The sequence below is a fragment of the Rhagoletis pomonella genome, unplaced genomic scaffold, assembly GCF_013731165.1.
Source record: "Rhagoletis pomonella isolate Grant_MI unplaced genomic scaffold, Rhpom_1.0 Rhpom_scaffold_00002, whole genome shotgun sequence".
NCBI classification, from domain to species: domain Eukaryota; kingdom Metazoa; phylum Arthropoda; class Insecta; order Diptera; family Tephritidae; genus Rhagoletis; species Rhagoletis pomonella.
The window spans coordinates 81171205-81189849 of NW_023458556.1; the positions used below are offsets into that span (position 1 = coordinate 81171205).

At 33.2% G+C, this 18645-nt stretch overlaps 1 protein-coding gene across 4 annotated transcripts in view; it reads left to right on the forward strand.

Annotated features, from left to right (window-relative positions):
- Positions 1–18645, forward strand: part of LOC118734109 (proline dehydrogenase 1, mitochondrial) — a 181146-nt gene that overhangs the window by 146193 nt on the left and 16308 nt on the right. For all 4 annotated transcript variants that reach the window (XM_036463818.1, XM_036463819.1, XM_036463820.1 and 1 more), the window contains 4 exons: positions 6090–6264; positions 6346–6507; positions 6930–7121; positions 7189–7366. In XM_036463818.1, coding sequence (XP_036319711.1) covers positions 6090–6264; positions 6346–6507; positions 6930–7121; positions 7189–7366 — 707 coding nt within the window. The remainder of the gene's footprint in view (positions 1–6089; positions 6265–6345; positions 6508–6929; positions 7122–7188; positions 7367–18645) is intronic.

Consider the following 18645-nt stretch of genomic DNA (forward strand, 5'->3'; position numbering starts at 1 on the left):
TTAGTAATTTTCATTAGAGTTTGAATAACTCCTTTCACTAAATGGCTCTTAGTAACTTTAACGAGACCTTAACTTATTTTATTTTATTCATTTTAGTGCAGTTTTGACAACATTTTCTTGCTAAGAAATCTTTTGTTTCACTACTTTATTTTATTCCTTTGATTAAACATGTTAAATAAAAGCTTATTTTTAAAAAAATATATTTTTTACATTACTTTATTTATGCTTTGGTTTATATATAATATTGCTCCAACTATATCAGTGCTCAATCTGGTCCTCAAGTTAGTCCTACACATTAGAAAAGGCCATTAGAAAAGGGCTATATTAGTAATGCAGACATAATTTTTTTTTTATTGGGAAACTTATATGAATTTGAAACATCTTTTAATTCAAAAACTTTTTTCCTATAATTTTCTGGATCTAATGAAAAATCAATACCAATATCCTTATGATCGAACAAGATTTTGCAAGTTCAAAATATGTTGAAAATACAACAATGGAATGAAAAAAATATCGACAACATTTTGAATATTTATCAGCAAATGCAGATGTGCTTAAGAGCGAAAAACACCACGCAAGCGGCTTGACAAACCAAGCGAAATATCCCTCTCCTTAAAGCTAGATATGTTGTGTATGGGGTGTTTGACGGCTTGACAAGCCGTTTGAGGGAATGTGCACAAAAATCAAAATTTTTTGATTTTCTGGCCGCCATGTTGACGTTTGGTCAAACCGCTTACGTTGCGTATGATAAAATCGCCTCATTCGCAACGGAATGTTTACCTAATGAGGACGCAAGAGGAAAAAATCGAAGAAAACCAAACCCTTTTACATTAGTGGTATTCATCTAAACCGATAACTTTATCAAGCAGATAATCTTATAAGTTTACGCACTCTGTTACATGAACTACCCACACTCTCTTTTCGTTTACACATGCGACAATAGTCGTGCGTTCTTTGGTTATAGAGCACAGTATAACTAACTTTATACTACTAGCACAAGGATAAAGAAATTATAGAAACTAACTCACTAAATGGGAAAAAATTATATTTACGAGACAATATCTATTTAAATAAATATACATATAACATAAAGGCTATTTACATAAAGCAAGTTAAAAGAAACAATGGCAGAATGTCTGTTTGTGTATGAATTCATTTGTCACGGCTACCAAACTTTGCGGCCAAATTATCAGTGAAACAAAACAAACAGAACCGATAATAATTGATCCCGATCTCTATCAGGATCATATCGTTGTTGAATTTGCGTGCACAATTTTTATGCGGATCCCGATTATCGCCCAAGAAAAAATGGCTAGAGTTGCGACAGAGTTGCATTGGCTTCAGTTTATCAAGTTTATTCAGTGAAATCGCTGGAGAAATTTATCAGAAATGTGTAAACGAGTTTCCATACAAATTTTTACAGTTCATTTATAAGGTTTACACAATTATAAGTTTATACGGCTTACAATGCATTTATAAGGTTTGATGAATACCCTTATTTCCATGGTGTACGGCGAATAAGAAACCTGTATTTCATAGACTTGAATAAATAAATAAAATGGGAAAAGTAGGTTTGAAGAACGTTTGACAAGACGCTTGTGTGGTGTATTTCGTTCTTTATAAAACTTCGGAAAGCTTTTTGTTCAAAAATTTGCAGAGCGGTTTAACAACTCTCTTGTCTAAAACATGGTTGCATTTGTTATCTACAAATATATCGAGAGAAAATTCCTCAAAATAAAAGTCCTCAAAAAATACTCCCGCGCACCCGAAATTCCTCACGTTTTGAGGAATTACTCACAAAGTGGCAACACTGTATAGAATTCTGTAAAATCAATCTGCCTTAACTTGAGTTTCTCCGAAAATCTTCCATCAAGCGATTTTTTATGGGTCCCCATTGCATTTTTTGAGGGTGTTAGGTGTCCTATAAGAAATAGTTAATCATATAAAATGGTTAAATAAACAATTGGGTAATATTATTGAAAATCTTCAAAAGAGAAACAAAGTTTTTCTATCGAAAAATATTGATTTTCATAAATTCTATACCATTTCTACGAAAACATGTTTTTCCCGGTGACAGGTAACAAGATCAACGGAAATAAGGTCAATTGACTTTATTTCCCACCCTGGTGCGAAATAAAGTCAATTGACATTATTGCCTTTTCAAAAGCGAAATAAAGTTAACAAAAATTTGGAAATGAAGTCATTGACGCTTTTTCCTCATTCAAATGGAAATAGCGTCAACAATGTTTAAAGTATGTCGATTCATAGAAAAAAATGTTGTTCTTACAATAAACATTGCCGCGTAAGTCTTGTTTTTTTAGCAGATGAAAAGTGTTATTGCCAAATCCTCAGTGTTGTGATATTAATCCACACACAATCATGAACTACCACCAATTGATTTTATTAAAAAAATTTTAATTACGAATATGTAAAAACACGATGCGAAAAACTAAACGCCTGTGCACAGCTGGAATACGAGAAATATTTGGAGAAAGAGTGTAGAAATGATCCATAACTTGCAAAACATGTTTCGTTTCCACAAAAATAAAGCGAACACTATTAAATTGAAGAAACAGTCCATGTCCAAAAACCCCGGAGGAACACTGAAAGAATTCTGTGTTTTAAATTAGCATATTTTGAACGAATTCGGAATGTCTGAGGTGGAAAAGAAACCAACCTTTCTATAAGGAAACAATTATAGAAAAATAATTTTCTTACACTGTATTCATGTCTCCGCCAGCAATTTGTGACGACATCATTTAAAAGCCGCTAAGGAGAACGACGACACTAGATGGCGTATTCAACGAGCCAATGTGCCAAAATGCGGGTATAAACAATTATTGATTATTTAATATCGGAACCGAGATCATATACATAAGTTAATTGATTGGTTTTCACACACTTTTGAAACACAAATTATATGCTTTTTTACTGCAGACAAGTGGTGGCCAAAACACAGCAGATATCTTCCAATCAGGGCTGCCAACTATCCTTAGTTATGAGGTGCCATATTGAGGATAAAAAAGTGCCAAAATGTGCCAAATAGAAAAATAAAAGTGCCAAAAAAGGTGTCATACCTTTTAATCATTCACATTTAGCAATAAATAAAACTACATTTTCCAAACAAAAGTGCAATGATAAAACAAGATAAACCAGTTGAATAGCCTTCATAAATTAGAAAATTTTAGTTGAGAAAAAGAAGTGCACGCAAAGGATTTCACAAAAATGAATTGAAATGTTATTTTTTTACTTCGTTTTTAAAAAAGCTTGTCGGCGAATTCAGCGTACATGCATAAATGGTTAGGTATGTATAGGTATGTATGCAGATATTTAAATGCAGATTTGCTACTCGCGCGACAAGCTTTTTTAAAAACGAACTAAATTAGTACAAATTGTTAGTAATTTTCATTAGAGTTTGAATAACTCCTTTCACTAAATGGCTTTTAGTAACTTTAACGAGACCTTAACTTATTTTATTTTATTCATTTTAGTGCAGTTTTGACAAAATTTACTTGTTAAAAAATCTTTTGTTAGACTACTTTATTTTATTCCTTTGATTGTACATGTTAAATAAAAGCTTGTTTTTAAAAAATATTTTTTTTTACATTATTTTATTTATTTTGAAAAAAAAGTTTTCTTAGAGGTCGCGCTGGTAGGTTTTTTATAAAAACGCTGATGTTCTAAATTTTTTTATTTTCTTGACATGTTAAAATGCAGCTACATTTTACATTTAATTACTCTGGTGTTATTGGGGAACATTCCCTTAATTACACACCTATCTTGGACAATTAGAATGGGTCTAGTTCCCGAAAATATGCTCTCGAAAAAACGTTGATACTGAACGATTTACGCATTTTGATGGGTTGGAACTTGTTACCAGGGGGTTTCTGGGGTTGCTAATTAGGAATCTGATGTCAGTTTTTCGAAATTCAAAACGGCGGTCCATTTTTTTATAAAATGATTGGATTTGTTCGAAACCCGGCACTCGAGAGTTTTTGTGGTCGCCGATTACTAATCTGAAGTCTATTTTTTTTTTAAATTCAAAATGGCGGATCCAATATGCCGATCAAATTAAAAAAAAGTATTAAAATTAAAACGTTGATACTGAACGTTTTAAACATTGTCAAGGGGTAAAACACGTTTCCAGTGGGTTTCTGGGTTTGCTGATTACGAATCTGATGTAAAATTTTCAAAATTCAAAATGGCGGTTAAGAGTTTCAAACAAATCCAATCATTTTTTTTAAGCTGGTCGCCATTTTGGATACACCATTTTGAATTTTGAAAATTTGACATCAGATTCGTTATCGGCAACCCCAGAAACCCACTGGAAACGTGTTTTAACCCTTGACAATGTTTAAAACGTTCAGTATCAACGTTTTAATTTTAGTACTTTGTTTTAATTTGATCGCCATATTGGATCCGCCATTTCGAATTTGAAAAAATTTACTTCAGATTCGTAATCGACGACCACAAAAACTCTCGAGTGCCGGGTTTCGAACAAATCCAATCATTAAAAAAAAAATGGACCGCCATTTTGGATCCGCCATTTTGAATTTCGAAAAACTGACGTCAGATTCCTAATTAGCAACCCCAGAAACCCCCTGGCAACAAGTTTCAACTCATCAAAATGCGTAAATCGTTCAGTATCAACGTTTTAATTTTAATGGTGTCTTTTCGAGAGCATATTTTCGGGAACTAAATAGACCCATTCTACTTGTCCAAGAGATGTAATTAAGGGAAAGTTCCCCAATAATACCAGAGTAATTATATGTAAAGACCACATTTTTAGCTGCATTTTAACATGTCAAGAAAATAAAAAGATTGAGAACATCAGCGTTTTTATAAAAAAACCGACCAGCGCGACCTCTAAGAAAACTTTTTTTTCAAAATAAAAAAATACGTGTCTCTTTTTTTATCACAAATAACAATATTCTGATGTAGCGTTTATGAATTTCCAAAAAGAGTGTTTTTATGAACTACTCTAGTATAGATATATTAATCACTTTCTTGTTAATGCAAATAATGTATTAAATATTAAGGGCCAGATTCACAGTGCTTAGTAAAACGATTGCTAACTTAACTACCAACAAGAGTTTAACTTTGAATTTATATTCAGAGTCACAAAGTTAACTATAGAAATTCATATCGCCTGAAAATATACAAATTCTAAAAATCAATACTTTTCTATTCAAATTTGAAATTCGTTCCACAAAAAAAATAAAAAATTTCACATGAGTTTAACTATGGGCATGCTGGTTTAAACTTTTGTTAACTGAGCGTTGTGAATATGAAAATCAATAGTTAAACTCTTATCTGTGGTCAACTACGCACTATGAATATGGCCCTAAATTGTTACCAATTGTCTGAAAATAATAAAAAAGTTAACAAAATCGTGGGCTATTTTTTAGGTACATTTGACAGCAAAAAGGTACATTTCTATTGTCAAATTAGGTACAATTTGAAATTTCGACTTTCCATCCCTGGTATGTACATGCATATGTATGTATGAGTAACTACCCTGCAAAAAGTGGGACTAGGTTAAGTACTAGTACAGGACCACACTACCTTGTAACCAACACTAGTAACCAAAATGGTCCAAATATATGGAGAAAATATGGTTACATTAACATTGCGATGTCATTGGACCTGACCACCTCTGGTCCAACGCTGCATAGCATGGGACCACTTTTGGTCCACCACTGCATAACATGGGACCACTTAGACAACTACTCCTTTTGAACCATGGCACATTCGGCAACGGAATCATATTGCCGATCGGCCACGAAGAGGTGGTGTTCAACACATATATCAGTTTTTTACGTTTGAAGTGGTCCAGGTCAGCATAACAAGTTACTAGTATGCAACCTGGTCCTTGAGCTCATACTTTAAAACTACGACCCAGCGGACCACCTGGTCCTCAAATTTTTGCAGGGTATGGGCCGTTTTCACAGTGCATAGTTAACTCACATCCGGCAGTTAACTTTCACATTTTTAGTACTGAAAATCGGTAGTTAACTGCCGACTGTGGGTTAACTAGTCACTGTGAAAATGGACCTATGTAATATGTAAATTCTCGTTTTGGATTAAAGTATTCTTCACTTATTCCCCTGGTCGGGTATTGTGGACGAAGATTCCCAATTAAGTGATACTTTCCGCGTTCCGGACCCACAAACAGGACAAATGCGCCGATTGATCTCACAAATTCCGCCCAAGGAAGAAGAAATGTTTAGGAATATGATTCGACGCGTCAATACAATTGTTAAGGTACATTTATTTTTCAATGACTTTAGTTTTATAAAGTTTTTGAACATACTACTTTTGTACTTATTCACTTCTGAATTACAGGCTGCAGCTGAGCTGGATGTCCGCATAATGATTGACGCAGAACAGACCTACTTCCAGCCTGCCATCTCGCGCATTACTTTAGAAATGATGCGAAAGTACAATAAAGAAAAGGCGATCGTATTCAACACTTATCAATGCTACTTACGTGAAGCATTCAAGGAGGTACAAACTATTCATAGCTTCGCAATATTAAAGGCCAGTTTCAGATGAAAATTTAAATGGCACTTAATTTAAATTTTGGATTGTCATTTAAATGTCATTTAGCTTACGTTGGCTCTGGATAACCTTTATTTAAATACGCCAAACAAGTGGCAACACTGTTGCTTGTTTCTTAAAATTGTTGTTGCATTTGTTTGTTTACATCTTGTGCTGAACAGCTGCTTGTTGTTTGGTATAAACAGAGGGTTGCTAACATATATCATATTTAAATAGCCAGTATTAACCATTTAAGTGCAGTTTAATGAAATTATCTGAAAACGAATTTTTGAAGTTAATCAACAATCTCTACTTAAATAGCGAATCTGGAATTGGGCCTAAGTCATAAGACTTATGTATATGAATACTGCTCACTTAAACTCTTCCAGGTGTGCACCGATTTGGAACAAGCGAAACGCCAGAATTTCTATTTTGGTGCTAAATTGGTACGCGGAGCTTATATTGAGCAAGAGCGCGAACGTGCTGCCAGCATGGATTACCCAGACCCGATCTGTCCCAATTATGAGGCGACCACTGATATGTACCACCAAACGTTAACTGAATGCCTGAGACGAATAAAGGTAAATAAATATACATTTAATGACCCTGTTTTTTTTATTGTAATGTTGTTTTTGTTGATGTTAACAGTTACTTAAGGACAGCGGAGAGGATGCTAAAAAGATTGGTATTATGGTCGCTTCACACAACGAGGACACCGTGCGATTTGCCATTGAAAGGATGAAAGAAATCGGAATATCACCGGAAGATAAAGTGATCTGCTTTGGTCAATTACTAGGAATGTGCGACTACATCACATTCCCGTTAGGTACGTACTCTTACCTTATTTTTTTAGCCGAAATGAAAACGCCGAGCTACGGACCACATCTGTCAAATTATTTTTCCACGTATTCTTATGTAGATAATTATGTGGCTGTGGCTAGATTAGATCTATTTATATTTTTCAAACGGCAGATAAGGTTCTTCCTCTTCTTTTATGTCAAACTTATACAAATTCATGTCGCCATCGACAAAGCGTTTAGATAATGAAGATAACAAATTGGAACCTGTTCGTTGTTTTAATGTGTTGTGTGTTAACTTAAAACTTAATCATCAATGATCATGTATAATGTCGACGTCTTTTTTAAAGATGTGTTTACGCATCGCGCAACCCACACTTTTATAAAGCATTCTACCCTACTGAAGTTACAGCAAAATATTTATTTATCTTAACCAGGTGAATTTATATAAGGTAGTGTTACTAGAACAGCTGATTTGAAATTTTTGTCTTATACTGGTACGATAGAATGTCAGCCAAGACGAAATGGCGTAACTCTAGGGTGTCAACAAAATGAAATGACGAAAATTACATATTTCCTATTTTCTTTCGTTTTGGCATCCTAAAGTATCAAAATAATAAATAAATAATAAATACACGAGATTTTTACTTACATATATGTGCTTGCTACTACCTTATATGAATGCGCCTTGATTTTAACGTTCCCTTAATTTTATTAGCCTGTAAATTAGTTGTTTAGGGTGCGCAGTTTTAATTGCACGACCATACTCAATTCATTTTCTTAGGCCGTTCGCTCGTGATGCAGTTAGCAATCGGTGCAAGCGGACGTGTGCCTTGGAGCCAGCGGCTCGTTACATAAACGTGAACTCTTTAGATGACAGCCACTGCGAACGCATAAAGCACTACCAGTTGAGGGCGTGTATCTAGAATGTCCGAACCCTTAATGGGGAAGGTGTCTTTGCCCAGCTTGATGCTGTCCTCAAGAATTCTAAGTGCCGTTTCAGAGGCTGTTCCGGCGCAAAGTTCATGTCAAGAAATTAGAGCTTTCACACAAGCCTGTGCCCGGTTACACACAAATATTGAAATAACACCAACGGCAATAACGCAAATTTGTGTTATTTCCCAACAGAATGGGAAATAACACAAATTTGCTTTATTACCTTTCTCGTTGAGCAATAAGACCAACTTTTAAACTTAACAAGTGCACATAGGTAGTCACCCAGTTACATTTGACTAAAAGTAGTACATGAACAAGTTAAGTGGACGGATTTGTAAGTGTACAATTTCTTCTGGGCGAATTTAGCCTTAATGTTCCCTCCCGGGTATCAATACACTTTTGTCCCCTATTTCTGAAAGCTTGTAAAACTAATTTTGAATTGCACGACCCACTCCGTTGCTTATGCCAGGATTTTAACGCTTTTCAGCATTAAGAAATCGACACTGTCTCTCTCAATAAATGAATCATTAAAATAAAGACATAAAATCGGCTGATGAATTTAGTTCTGTAGCTGAACAGTTTTAGATCTCGACACTTAACAAACTCCTGGCTATCGTGACTCGGCGCAAAAATTGAAAATACTGGTTTCCGTACGTCATGCAGACTGCGCCCCTCGTGCGGATGGGCGGGAATGGAGGGTAAAAACCGTTGGGATTATTATTATTATTATTGAAAGTGCCCAACGTCGCGGCGGTCCGCGTTCGCGCGATGCGCCGCTTTCGACGTCGCACTCGTATCCCCCGCTGATGAACTGGTGGCATTATAACCTTTAGAAAAAAAAAAAAATAATAAAATGACACTAGCTCACTTCTAAAACTGCTTTAAGCGAAGTCCACAGTTCGGAGATACCAAGTGATGATAATGCAGAAATTTTACCTGAAGAATATATGCTGCGAACAGGAACGGCAATTTTTGTTGCCATGGCGGAACTATACCGGGTGAAGTATGTAATTAGAGAAGAAAGATTTTGACACTGCCTTATTTGAAAAATTGCCTTTAAAATTTGAATATAAGGCAGCCGAATGTCGAAAAATAAAGCAAGAAAGCTGTTTTATTACTTCATTTATTGCGCCATGGTTCCATGCAAACATTTTAAGCTTTTCCTGCAATGTTTTCAACATATGTATTAAAAAGCATGCAGACAAAATGCATACAAAACGCTATGTCCAATTTGCTGAGCAGTTAGACGCTTTCCCTATATTTTGTTAGACTTTTTATAAGTAAAAATATTTGTTTAATTGTATTTTTGGAATAAACAAAGTTCTTTTTCCTTCTGTCAGTAAATGATTTGTGTTACAAATAGGGCTGCCAGACGTCCCGGTTTTCCCGGACTTGTCCCAGTTTTAGACTATTTGTCCCGGTCCAACCTTAAAATGTCCCGAGTTTCGTTTAAGTGTCCCGGTTTTCGATTTGATTGCAAAAATTTTCAATAAAAATTACTACACTGAGAGAAAAAAACGCGTTGTAATATTAAGAAAAATTGTATGAATTTACTGGGGGAAATAACGCATAGTAAACATGAATAGTTTTTATTTGATTATCGTTCTAAAATTTTCGTATTTAAAAACAATACTTTCATACCACGCACACGTGGTGTTGCATCAAACTGAACATTTGAATGCACATTTACATGTCTGGCTGTAGCACATGTCAGGAGTGCACGAAGATGCTTGCCACAAATTGCTAATTTCCAGAGCGTCAGGGTTCAAATCCCATTACAGGCAGCATGGAATTTAAATATTTTTTTTAACTTAATTATAAAAAAGAATACGTTCATTTTAATATTGGCGTATTTGAATTGAATATTTCTATACTAAATACTAAAATTTGTATACTTAAATTTATTACGAGTTGGGTTGGTGCTCTTTCATATGAGAATTTTTTTTTAAATTCTTTTTTTAAATTTTTGATTACTTATAAGTACCGAGCCGTACAAATTTATTGGCTCGGAGACTCTTTCATCTGATCACAAGTTTTGAAAATGTAGCTTTTGAGCCAATTAGTAAAGTGCAAGTCTGAAGTTACCAGAAAATTTCGTTGATTTTTTGCAATTATTTAGTTTTTGCAGACAGTGTCTTCCACATACAAAAAAATGTCCAACATAGTCTGTATGGAAGAAACTCTCAGTAAAAACAATACCAAAAATCAACTAAATTTTTATGGGCAGCAAAACTTAATTTTCAAAATTTTTATAAAAAAGTCTGAATAGAAAGTTGCGAATTTGTATGCAAATTTATTGCATTTTCCCGAGTTTTCCACAAAGTTTAGAAATTTTATTTTTATGTTTTCTGATGTATTTAGTATAAACTGTATTTTTATAAGGAACAAAAAAGGTACATGCATTGTGAAAAATTCTCTGTGCTTTAGTTGTGATAAATTGTTTTGTTTTGCTAGTGTACGTTGTAATGATCTCATGATCGCATGTTTTTATGTTTTTGTTTTTGTTTGTCAAAATAAAATTTTACTACATCCTTTCGTACGTAATTTTTGTCGAAACGAAAGGGAAGGGAGCGAGAGGCCTCTCCCCCCCTTAAGTGCCCCGGTTTGGCAACAGAGAGAGCCAGCATTCAAATGTTCAGTTTGATTCAACACCACGTGTGCGTGGTATGAAAGTATTGTTTTTAAATACGAAAATTTTAAAATGATAATCAAATAAAAAATATTCATGTTTACTATGCGTTATTTCCCCCAGTAAATTCATACAATTTTTCTTAATATTACAACGCGTTTTATCTCTCAGTGTAGTCATTTTTATGCAAAATTTGTGCAATCAAATCGAAAACCGGGACACTTAAACGAAACCCGGGACATTTTAAGGTTGGACAAATAGTCTAAAACTGGGACATGTCCGGGAAAACCGGGAAGTCTAGCAGCCCTAACCATGATGCAATAATACAAGTGGTATCAATTGTGACAGCTCGATTTGACACTGCCTTAGCTCAGTAGAATGAGAAGAAAAACGGGAAGAAATTAAGCCCCATTTGGGGGAAAAATATAAAATTTCACATTTTTTCCTAAACAAAATTTGCTTTTTATAGTATATTCGTAATGAAATGAAAGAAGATAAGATATAATACCTTTTTAAGAAAAAAAAATGTGTATACTAAGAAAAAATAAAAAACTATTCAACTATATTATTAGACAAAGAATTGTTAAAGAAGTACCACTGTCTCACCTAAGGCAGTCAATATGGCGGAATTAGAGCGAAAAGTTATTATTGCATCATGCATTGGCACAACCAAACGAGCACTGGTAGTACGCAAGACCGTATTTAGGGGGGGTTGTAGGTATTCTGACCCCTCCCCCCCCCGAAATGTAGAAATGTAGGATTTTAATGCACTAGAAACTTGGAAAAAGGAAAAAAGGGGCATTGAAAAAATGCATATACTTTTTAATTTTGTTATGTACAATGTGCATGTCCCATTAAAGATATTAAAAAATACATAAAGTTATCAAGAAATTATAGCCGAACCACTTTTTGCCAAGTTTTAACGTATTATTTTCGTTGTTATTTAATTTTGGTTATTTTTTTTATAAAAATATAGTTCATTCTTAAAAAAAAACCGCTTGAATTCAAGTTACCAAATTTGTGCAATATTAAAAAAAAATCAAAAAATGTTCGTACAAATTTCGATCTTTTCCAAGAATTCTAAAAAATAAATCGTAGTTTTTAGCCATTTGAAACTTGTACTTTATTTTATTTACTAGAAATCAAACTGCATACTCAGAATCTAATTAAAAAACGAAGTTTTTACGAAAATTTGTTAATTTTTTTTTAATTGCATACATTTTTAAGGCAGTGGCACTCGATAGGTCCATTTGTACAGATTGGTACAGTTTTATATTCGGTTATTGGTACAAAACCAAAAAAAAGGGAAATTTTTCTTTTTGTAGTCAAAATAGTTTCTTAAAGGATTTTTTGGAAAAAATCCGCTCAGATGACAAAACAGTTTAAGCTTAAAAAATCTACACTGCCGGAACAAAGTATTGGCACAGCAAATTTTTCACAATATATGCAACAATTTTTGTTCTAATATTTTTCCGCAAATTTCGTCTAAAAATATGGTTCATTCTACAACAAAAAACATAAAAATGTAATTCCTAAACTTTGTGCAAAACTCGCGAGCATATTTTCATGAAATGTTCAACGTTTTAATCAGATTTTTTAGAATTTTTTTGAGTATGCAGATTTGTAGCCCGATCAGTTTTATTATAATAATGTGCAAGTTTTAAGTAGCTAGGAATTACCGTTAATTTTTGGTAATTTTTTTTCACGTATTCCCTTTCATACAAAAATTTTTTTTCGAAAATACTTTATATGGAAAAAATGCAAAACACCTTCAACAAAAAAAATTCTCAAAAATCAACGCGATTTTTGACTAACTCCGAACTTGCATTTTTTTGCTAGAATTTAATGGGCTGCAAAACTGCGTACTCATCTGATTAAAAAGTTGAAAATTTTGAAGAACATTTGCTGAATTTTCGCGAGTTTTGCACAAAGTTTAGGAATTATATTTCTATGTTTTTTGTTGTTGAATGAACCATATTTTTATACAAAATTGGCGGGAAAATATTAGAATAAAAATTGTTACATATATTGTGAAAAATTGCTGTGCCTGTACTTTGTCCGACAGTGTACATAAAAATATTAAAAAATTTTATCAACGGAATCATAATAATGAGATTTTTGATGCTGTGTTTTAACTTTTTTCAAAGATTTGTTTAAGAAAAACTTGAAAACATGCTTCAAAACTTTACCGATATAGACTTATAAGGTATCACAGGTATCATTTGCTCACCCTTTTTGTTTCTTTGCAAAAAAAAACTCATTCACGTCCCAATTTTTTTTTTATTCAATACCAACACATCCTAATTCAACATGGAATGACACTCGTTTATCTTTTATCCCTTTTTATATGCTTTTATTTAACTTGGTCATCCCGCGGTAATCGCGGAAATTTCCAATCGATTTTAAACTAACTTCCCGACAAGTTAGAGACTTGAAATTTTCAGCATAGTTCCAATCACGATGGCAATGCAATTTGAAATATAAATGAATTCCCCATATGGTCCAGGGGTCTTGATTCAAAGGCGGTCAAAAAATAGTAAGATTTATGGCTAACAGAGCGTAATTTGCCAAAGAACGTAAAACCACTATAAAATTGTTAAAGCTGCCGGCGTAGTGTAGCAAAGCTATTTGTGGCAAATTCTAGATATCAATCTAGTCTAGATATGAACCTCGTTGTAAGAATTAGAAGACTCCAGATGTCGCCCCGACAGAAGAAGTTAAATATTGCGCCTAAATATATACCATGCTACAACGGAAATGGACGACACGCCATTTCTTTTAATAAAATTAACTGCTGCTATATGTACATATGTATGTTTATACAAAACGTAAGCAAACAACATTTTGCTTGCCAAGTCTTCTGTTCTCTTTCATTGCAAGTTGAATTATTTTAATATCTATTGCAAAATTTTGTACATAAAATGAAAAAACACTTTTTAATATACAACGCTTTTATAAATGGACTAAAAATTATAAAATAAAATAATGTAAAAAAAATATTTTTTAAAAACAAGCTTTTATTTAACATGTACAATCAAAGGAATAAACAAAGTAGTGTAACAAAAGATTTTTTAGCAAGAAAATTTTGTCAAAACTGCACTAAAATGAATAAAATAAAATAAGTTAAGGTCTCGTTAAAGTTACTAAAAGCCATTTAGTGAAAGGAGTTATTCAAACTCTAATGAAAATTACTAGCAATTTGTACTAATTTACTTCGTTTTTAAAAAAGCTTGTCGGCGAATTCAGCGTACATGCATAATTGGTTAGGTATGTATATGTATGTATGCAGATATTTAAATGCCGGTTTGCTATTCGCGCGACAAGCTTTTTTAAAAACGAAGTAAATTAGTACAAATTGTTAGTAATTTTCATTATAGTTTGAATAACTCCTTTTACTAAATGGCTTTTAGTAACTTTAACGAGACCTTAACTTATTTTATTTTATTCATTTTAGTGCAGTTTTGACAAAATTTTCTTGCTAAAAAATCTTTTGTTACACTACTCTGTTTATTCCTTTGATTGTACATGTTAAATAAAAGCTTGTTTTTAAAAAATATTTTTTTTGCATTATTTTTTCATAATTTGAATGAGCTTATTCGCAAAGAAATTAAAGGGGTGAGCAAGATTCCTCATAAGTCTAAATGGTAAGGTTTTGGCTGAGTTATTTAAGTTTTTCTTAAACCAGTCTTTGAAAAATTGTAAAAACAGAAAAATCTCATTATTATGATTCCTTGGATTTTTTTTTTATTTTTATGAAAACTTTTTAAGCTTAAACTACTCAGTCATCTGAGGCATTTTTTTAAAAAAATATTTAAAAAAAAACCTGTTTATTAATAAAAGAACTCAGTTTTTGGAGGTATTTTCAGATCGTAAATCTTAATATTTTTGCGAGATATTTTGGTGGAAGTCTTAAAACATAATACATAGATTTTATAATTCCAGTGCCGCTTTTTTTTTGTATGGGCAGTGATGCAGTCTGCTGTACATAAGTTGGCTATGATTACTCGGCCGTTTATCATAGTAGCACAATGCCGCTAAGTACATTTTAAAATTTTCAGGCAATAGCCTCATGCAATTATCGATTAAATTTTTTGTTGTTTGTGTGAAATATTTTATTTTTATAATTTTATTTTTTTTTTCTTTTAATCAAAATATGTTTATATAAAAGTGAAAAAAAAAATATTTTATATATATTTAATATATAAAAACTAATATAATACCTTTAATAGGATTGCGCAATTATTAAATTTATTATAACTCATATTAGTTGATTAATCGCACAATCCGCTTTTAAGAGCTCGGTGCTAAAAATTAAATAAAAACCTATAATAAGGCGAGATCAGCTATTTCCAGAATTTCTTCAAAATCACTATAGTGTCTGCATGATTTACACTTCTGTTGTTGTCATATATTGAGCTATTCGACCTTGATAACATACTGTTTGATATTGGAAACGTTTTGCAGCAGAAACTATTAGCCTTCATATAACACTTTATTCGAACTATTGAATTAAGGCTTTCCAACCTCATCCTATTTCGAATCTTAGTTTTTGTTGAATTCATTACGGAAAAAACACGCTCAACAAAATATGTGAGTGAGGATAATAATATGAATTTTCTTATATTTCCAAACATTTTATTGTCTGTTGCCGTTTTCACTCCGTAAGCAATTATCCAAAATTCTTCAGAGTCGGAGGGAATGGTTCTGAGAAAAGTTCTTCCGTGGGAAAGCTAAAAGATTTAAATATTCAGTTTCCGCTGCTTTTCTTTCCTTCAAAGTCAAATAGTGAATTGGCAGGTCCCTGAATCTCGCTCGCTTTTTTAAAAGTATTTAATTGACTAGGTAATCGTTTCAAAAGTTCTTCGATTACGGTGATTAAACATTTTTGACAGTCTTCTTAAGTCAAGTTCATCACGCAGTTCATTAGCCTCTTCTGTAAAATTATCGTGGAAAATTAAGTTTTGTATGTTTTTATAATTGGAAAAAATTTAATGGAAGGTAAAAATCGTCAATGGCGATTTCCTAAATTGTTACGCGCAAATATGGGGGAAATCGTCAAATTTAGACACCCTGGCTAGTTGTCATACAGCTTACTTGCTCAACGCGAGGATAAAGAAAAAAGAGAAAAGGCGAGGTATACCTTAGAAAGTTTAAGAATTTTACAAAGAAGAGACAGAACAATAAACAAAAAAGAGGACACTGACGACATCGCGGTCGTAGGTTCATGGTGCTATCAAAAATTTGTTTTCCTCCAATGACGTAGTTGCGAAGTGAGTTCTGATTGGCTGAAATATTTTACAAAGAAGGAGAGTGCACAAAACGCAGAAAATGTAGTGGCCGTATAGAATATTTTAGGAATCCTAATCAAATGGGCATTTTTGATGTAAAATCGTGGCAAAGCTTATTATAACAACATAAATTGTTATAACTACATAAATACTTATAACTTTTATTACGCAAACGTCAAGCTGTGAAGTTCTACTTATTTTTGCCTTGATTGGTCTTTGTATTTTGCAAAGTTTATTGTGCTAATTTTGAGTAAAAGTTGTTATAAAAAGTGCCTACGAGCATCTTAGTGTGCTAATAACCGAAGCTAAGTGAAAGTTTTGTGATTTTTGTGGTTTTTATTAAATTTAATTAAATTTCACTAGCTTACATCTAATCTTGCCGAGTCATTTGTTGTTATCATTGTTGTTGTTATTCCTTTGTAGTTAACTGAGATCGTTTCTATTTTTGCACATCTCTTTTTGCTCTTTTTGTTTACTTCGTTTAGTATTTCTTGTCACAGCTGTTTGCGCTGCGTTTATTAAGTGTCACATTACAGTGATACTCAAACTGTTCGCTACATATATTTTAAGCTAAATACATCAGCTCCTGAATTGTTGTGTGTGTTGTGTTAAACTTATTTTGCTTGTCTTTTTATTAACATAAGTGTTATTAAATCTTTCAATATGAAGTGTGATCTTGATAACTGCCAAATCAAAAGCGAATCTGAACGCTACTTATCGTGCTGGCTCTGTGATGGTATTTGCCATCTAAAATGTGCTGGTTTGACAGGAAGAATTCTGGACGCTATTAATGATGGCAAAGGTCTTCGCTGGTCTTGCTTAAAGTGCAGGTCAACCGAAGTTGATCTCTTTAAGTTGTTTAGGCAAACCAGAAATGGGTTTTCTGAGGTAGGGAGAGAGTTGTCGGTACTGACCGAAAAATTTAAACATTACGAAAATGTATTTAAATCTTTTAAATGCTTAGATACCGTACAATCTATGAAGGACATTCGTGTGTCAAAACGTAAGCGTCTTCATAGTCCGCCTAATGAAAGGACCGTTCCACGTCAGAACACTCTTCCGAATGACTTAATTAACCTTTCTTCTCCATGTCCACAGACAACGGAGTTATCTTCCTCAAAAGAACATATATCAAAGTCTGCTTCTAATAATAACGACCCTGCAGTATCTTCCCCGTCCCCCGTTGAAGTTGTGGCACCGCCATCCAATCTTCCAACGCTTACTCTACCCTCAACTAGTAACTCAGTTACTCAACCTCGTCCGCCGGTAATCGAGTCTGATACTAGGAGACTGGTTGTGGTTCCCCCAAAGAAGTCTATATTTGTATCTAGATTTTCGAGGGATACTTCCGAGGACGATATAAAGTTTTACATCTCGTCCAAAGTTAAAACTGTCAACTTAAGTATCAGAAAATTTAATTTTAAATATGAAAGAAATATTTCTTCATTTAAAATAGACGTAAATTTAGAAAATTTTGACATGCTGCTTAGTAGTTCTTTTTGGCCCTCCGGAGCTTTCGTTCGTGAATTTGAGTATAGGCCCAACAAAAATAATAATTTAGCAAATATTCCCCGTCAGAATACAGAACCAAAAAAACTGATTACTAAATCTGCTTTAAGTATTTATTATCAAAACGTAAGAGGCATAAATACTAAATTAACGAATTTATATCTTAATGGCCTTGAATACAATTATAATATAATTTCTTTGACTGAAACTTGGCTCAAACCTCACACTTTTAATTCAGAGATTCTTTCAAATAATTATCATATCTACAGAAAAGATTGGGAGGACAGAGTCGGCGGTGGCGTACTCTTTGCCGTAGACTCTTCAATACCATCTGAAGAAGTTAGTCTTCCACACATCGAATCTGCAGAATTCAAATGCATTCGTGTTCAGGTTGGAAGGGGGTTTACTTACTTAGCTCTATGCTATATTCCTCCCCGATCTGACTTATCAGTGTATTCACAACATGTATCTTTATTGAAATCAATTAATTCAATGATTAAACCCTCTGATTCATTGATTGTGTTGGGTGACTTTAATTTACCAAATGTATCATGGAACATCATTGACAATGATATTGTACTTTTCTCGTCTAGCGCGTGCAACAACGTATTTTTAGAGGAGATGGCTGAACTCTGCCTGAATCAAGTTAATGTACTTCGCAATAAGTTTGGCAAAGTATTAGATCTTGTTTATGTTGATGATGCATCTAAGTCGGCTGTAAATAAATGTGACCCACTAGTTTTGCCCGAAGATGTCTATCACGCTGCTATTGAGATATCTTACGAAATTATAAACGATGGTCAAAATTGCGATGTCCAAACATACGAGCCAAATATTCGCTTTGATTTTTCGCAAGCCAACTTTAAAAAACTGAATAAAGAATTGTCTAAATTGTCGTGGCCTATATACAAAGAAAAAGTTGAGCAAAGCGTTGCACATTTTAATT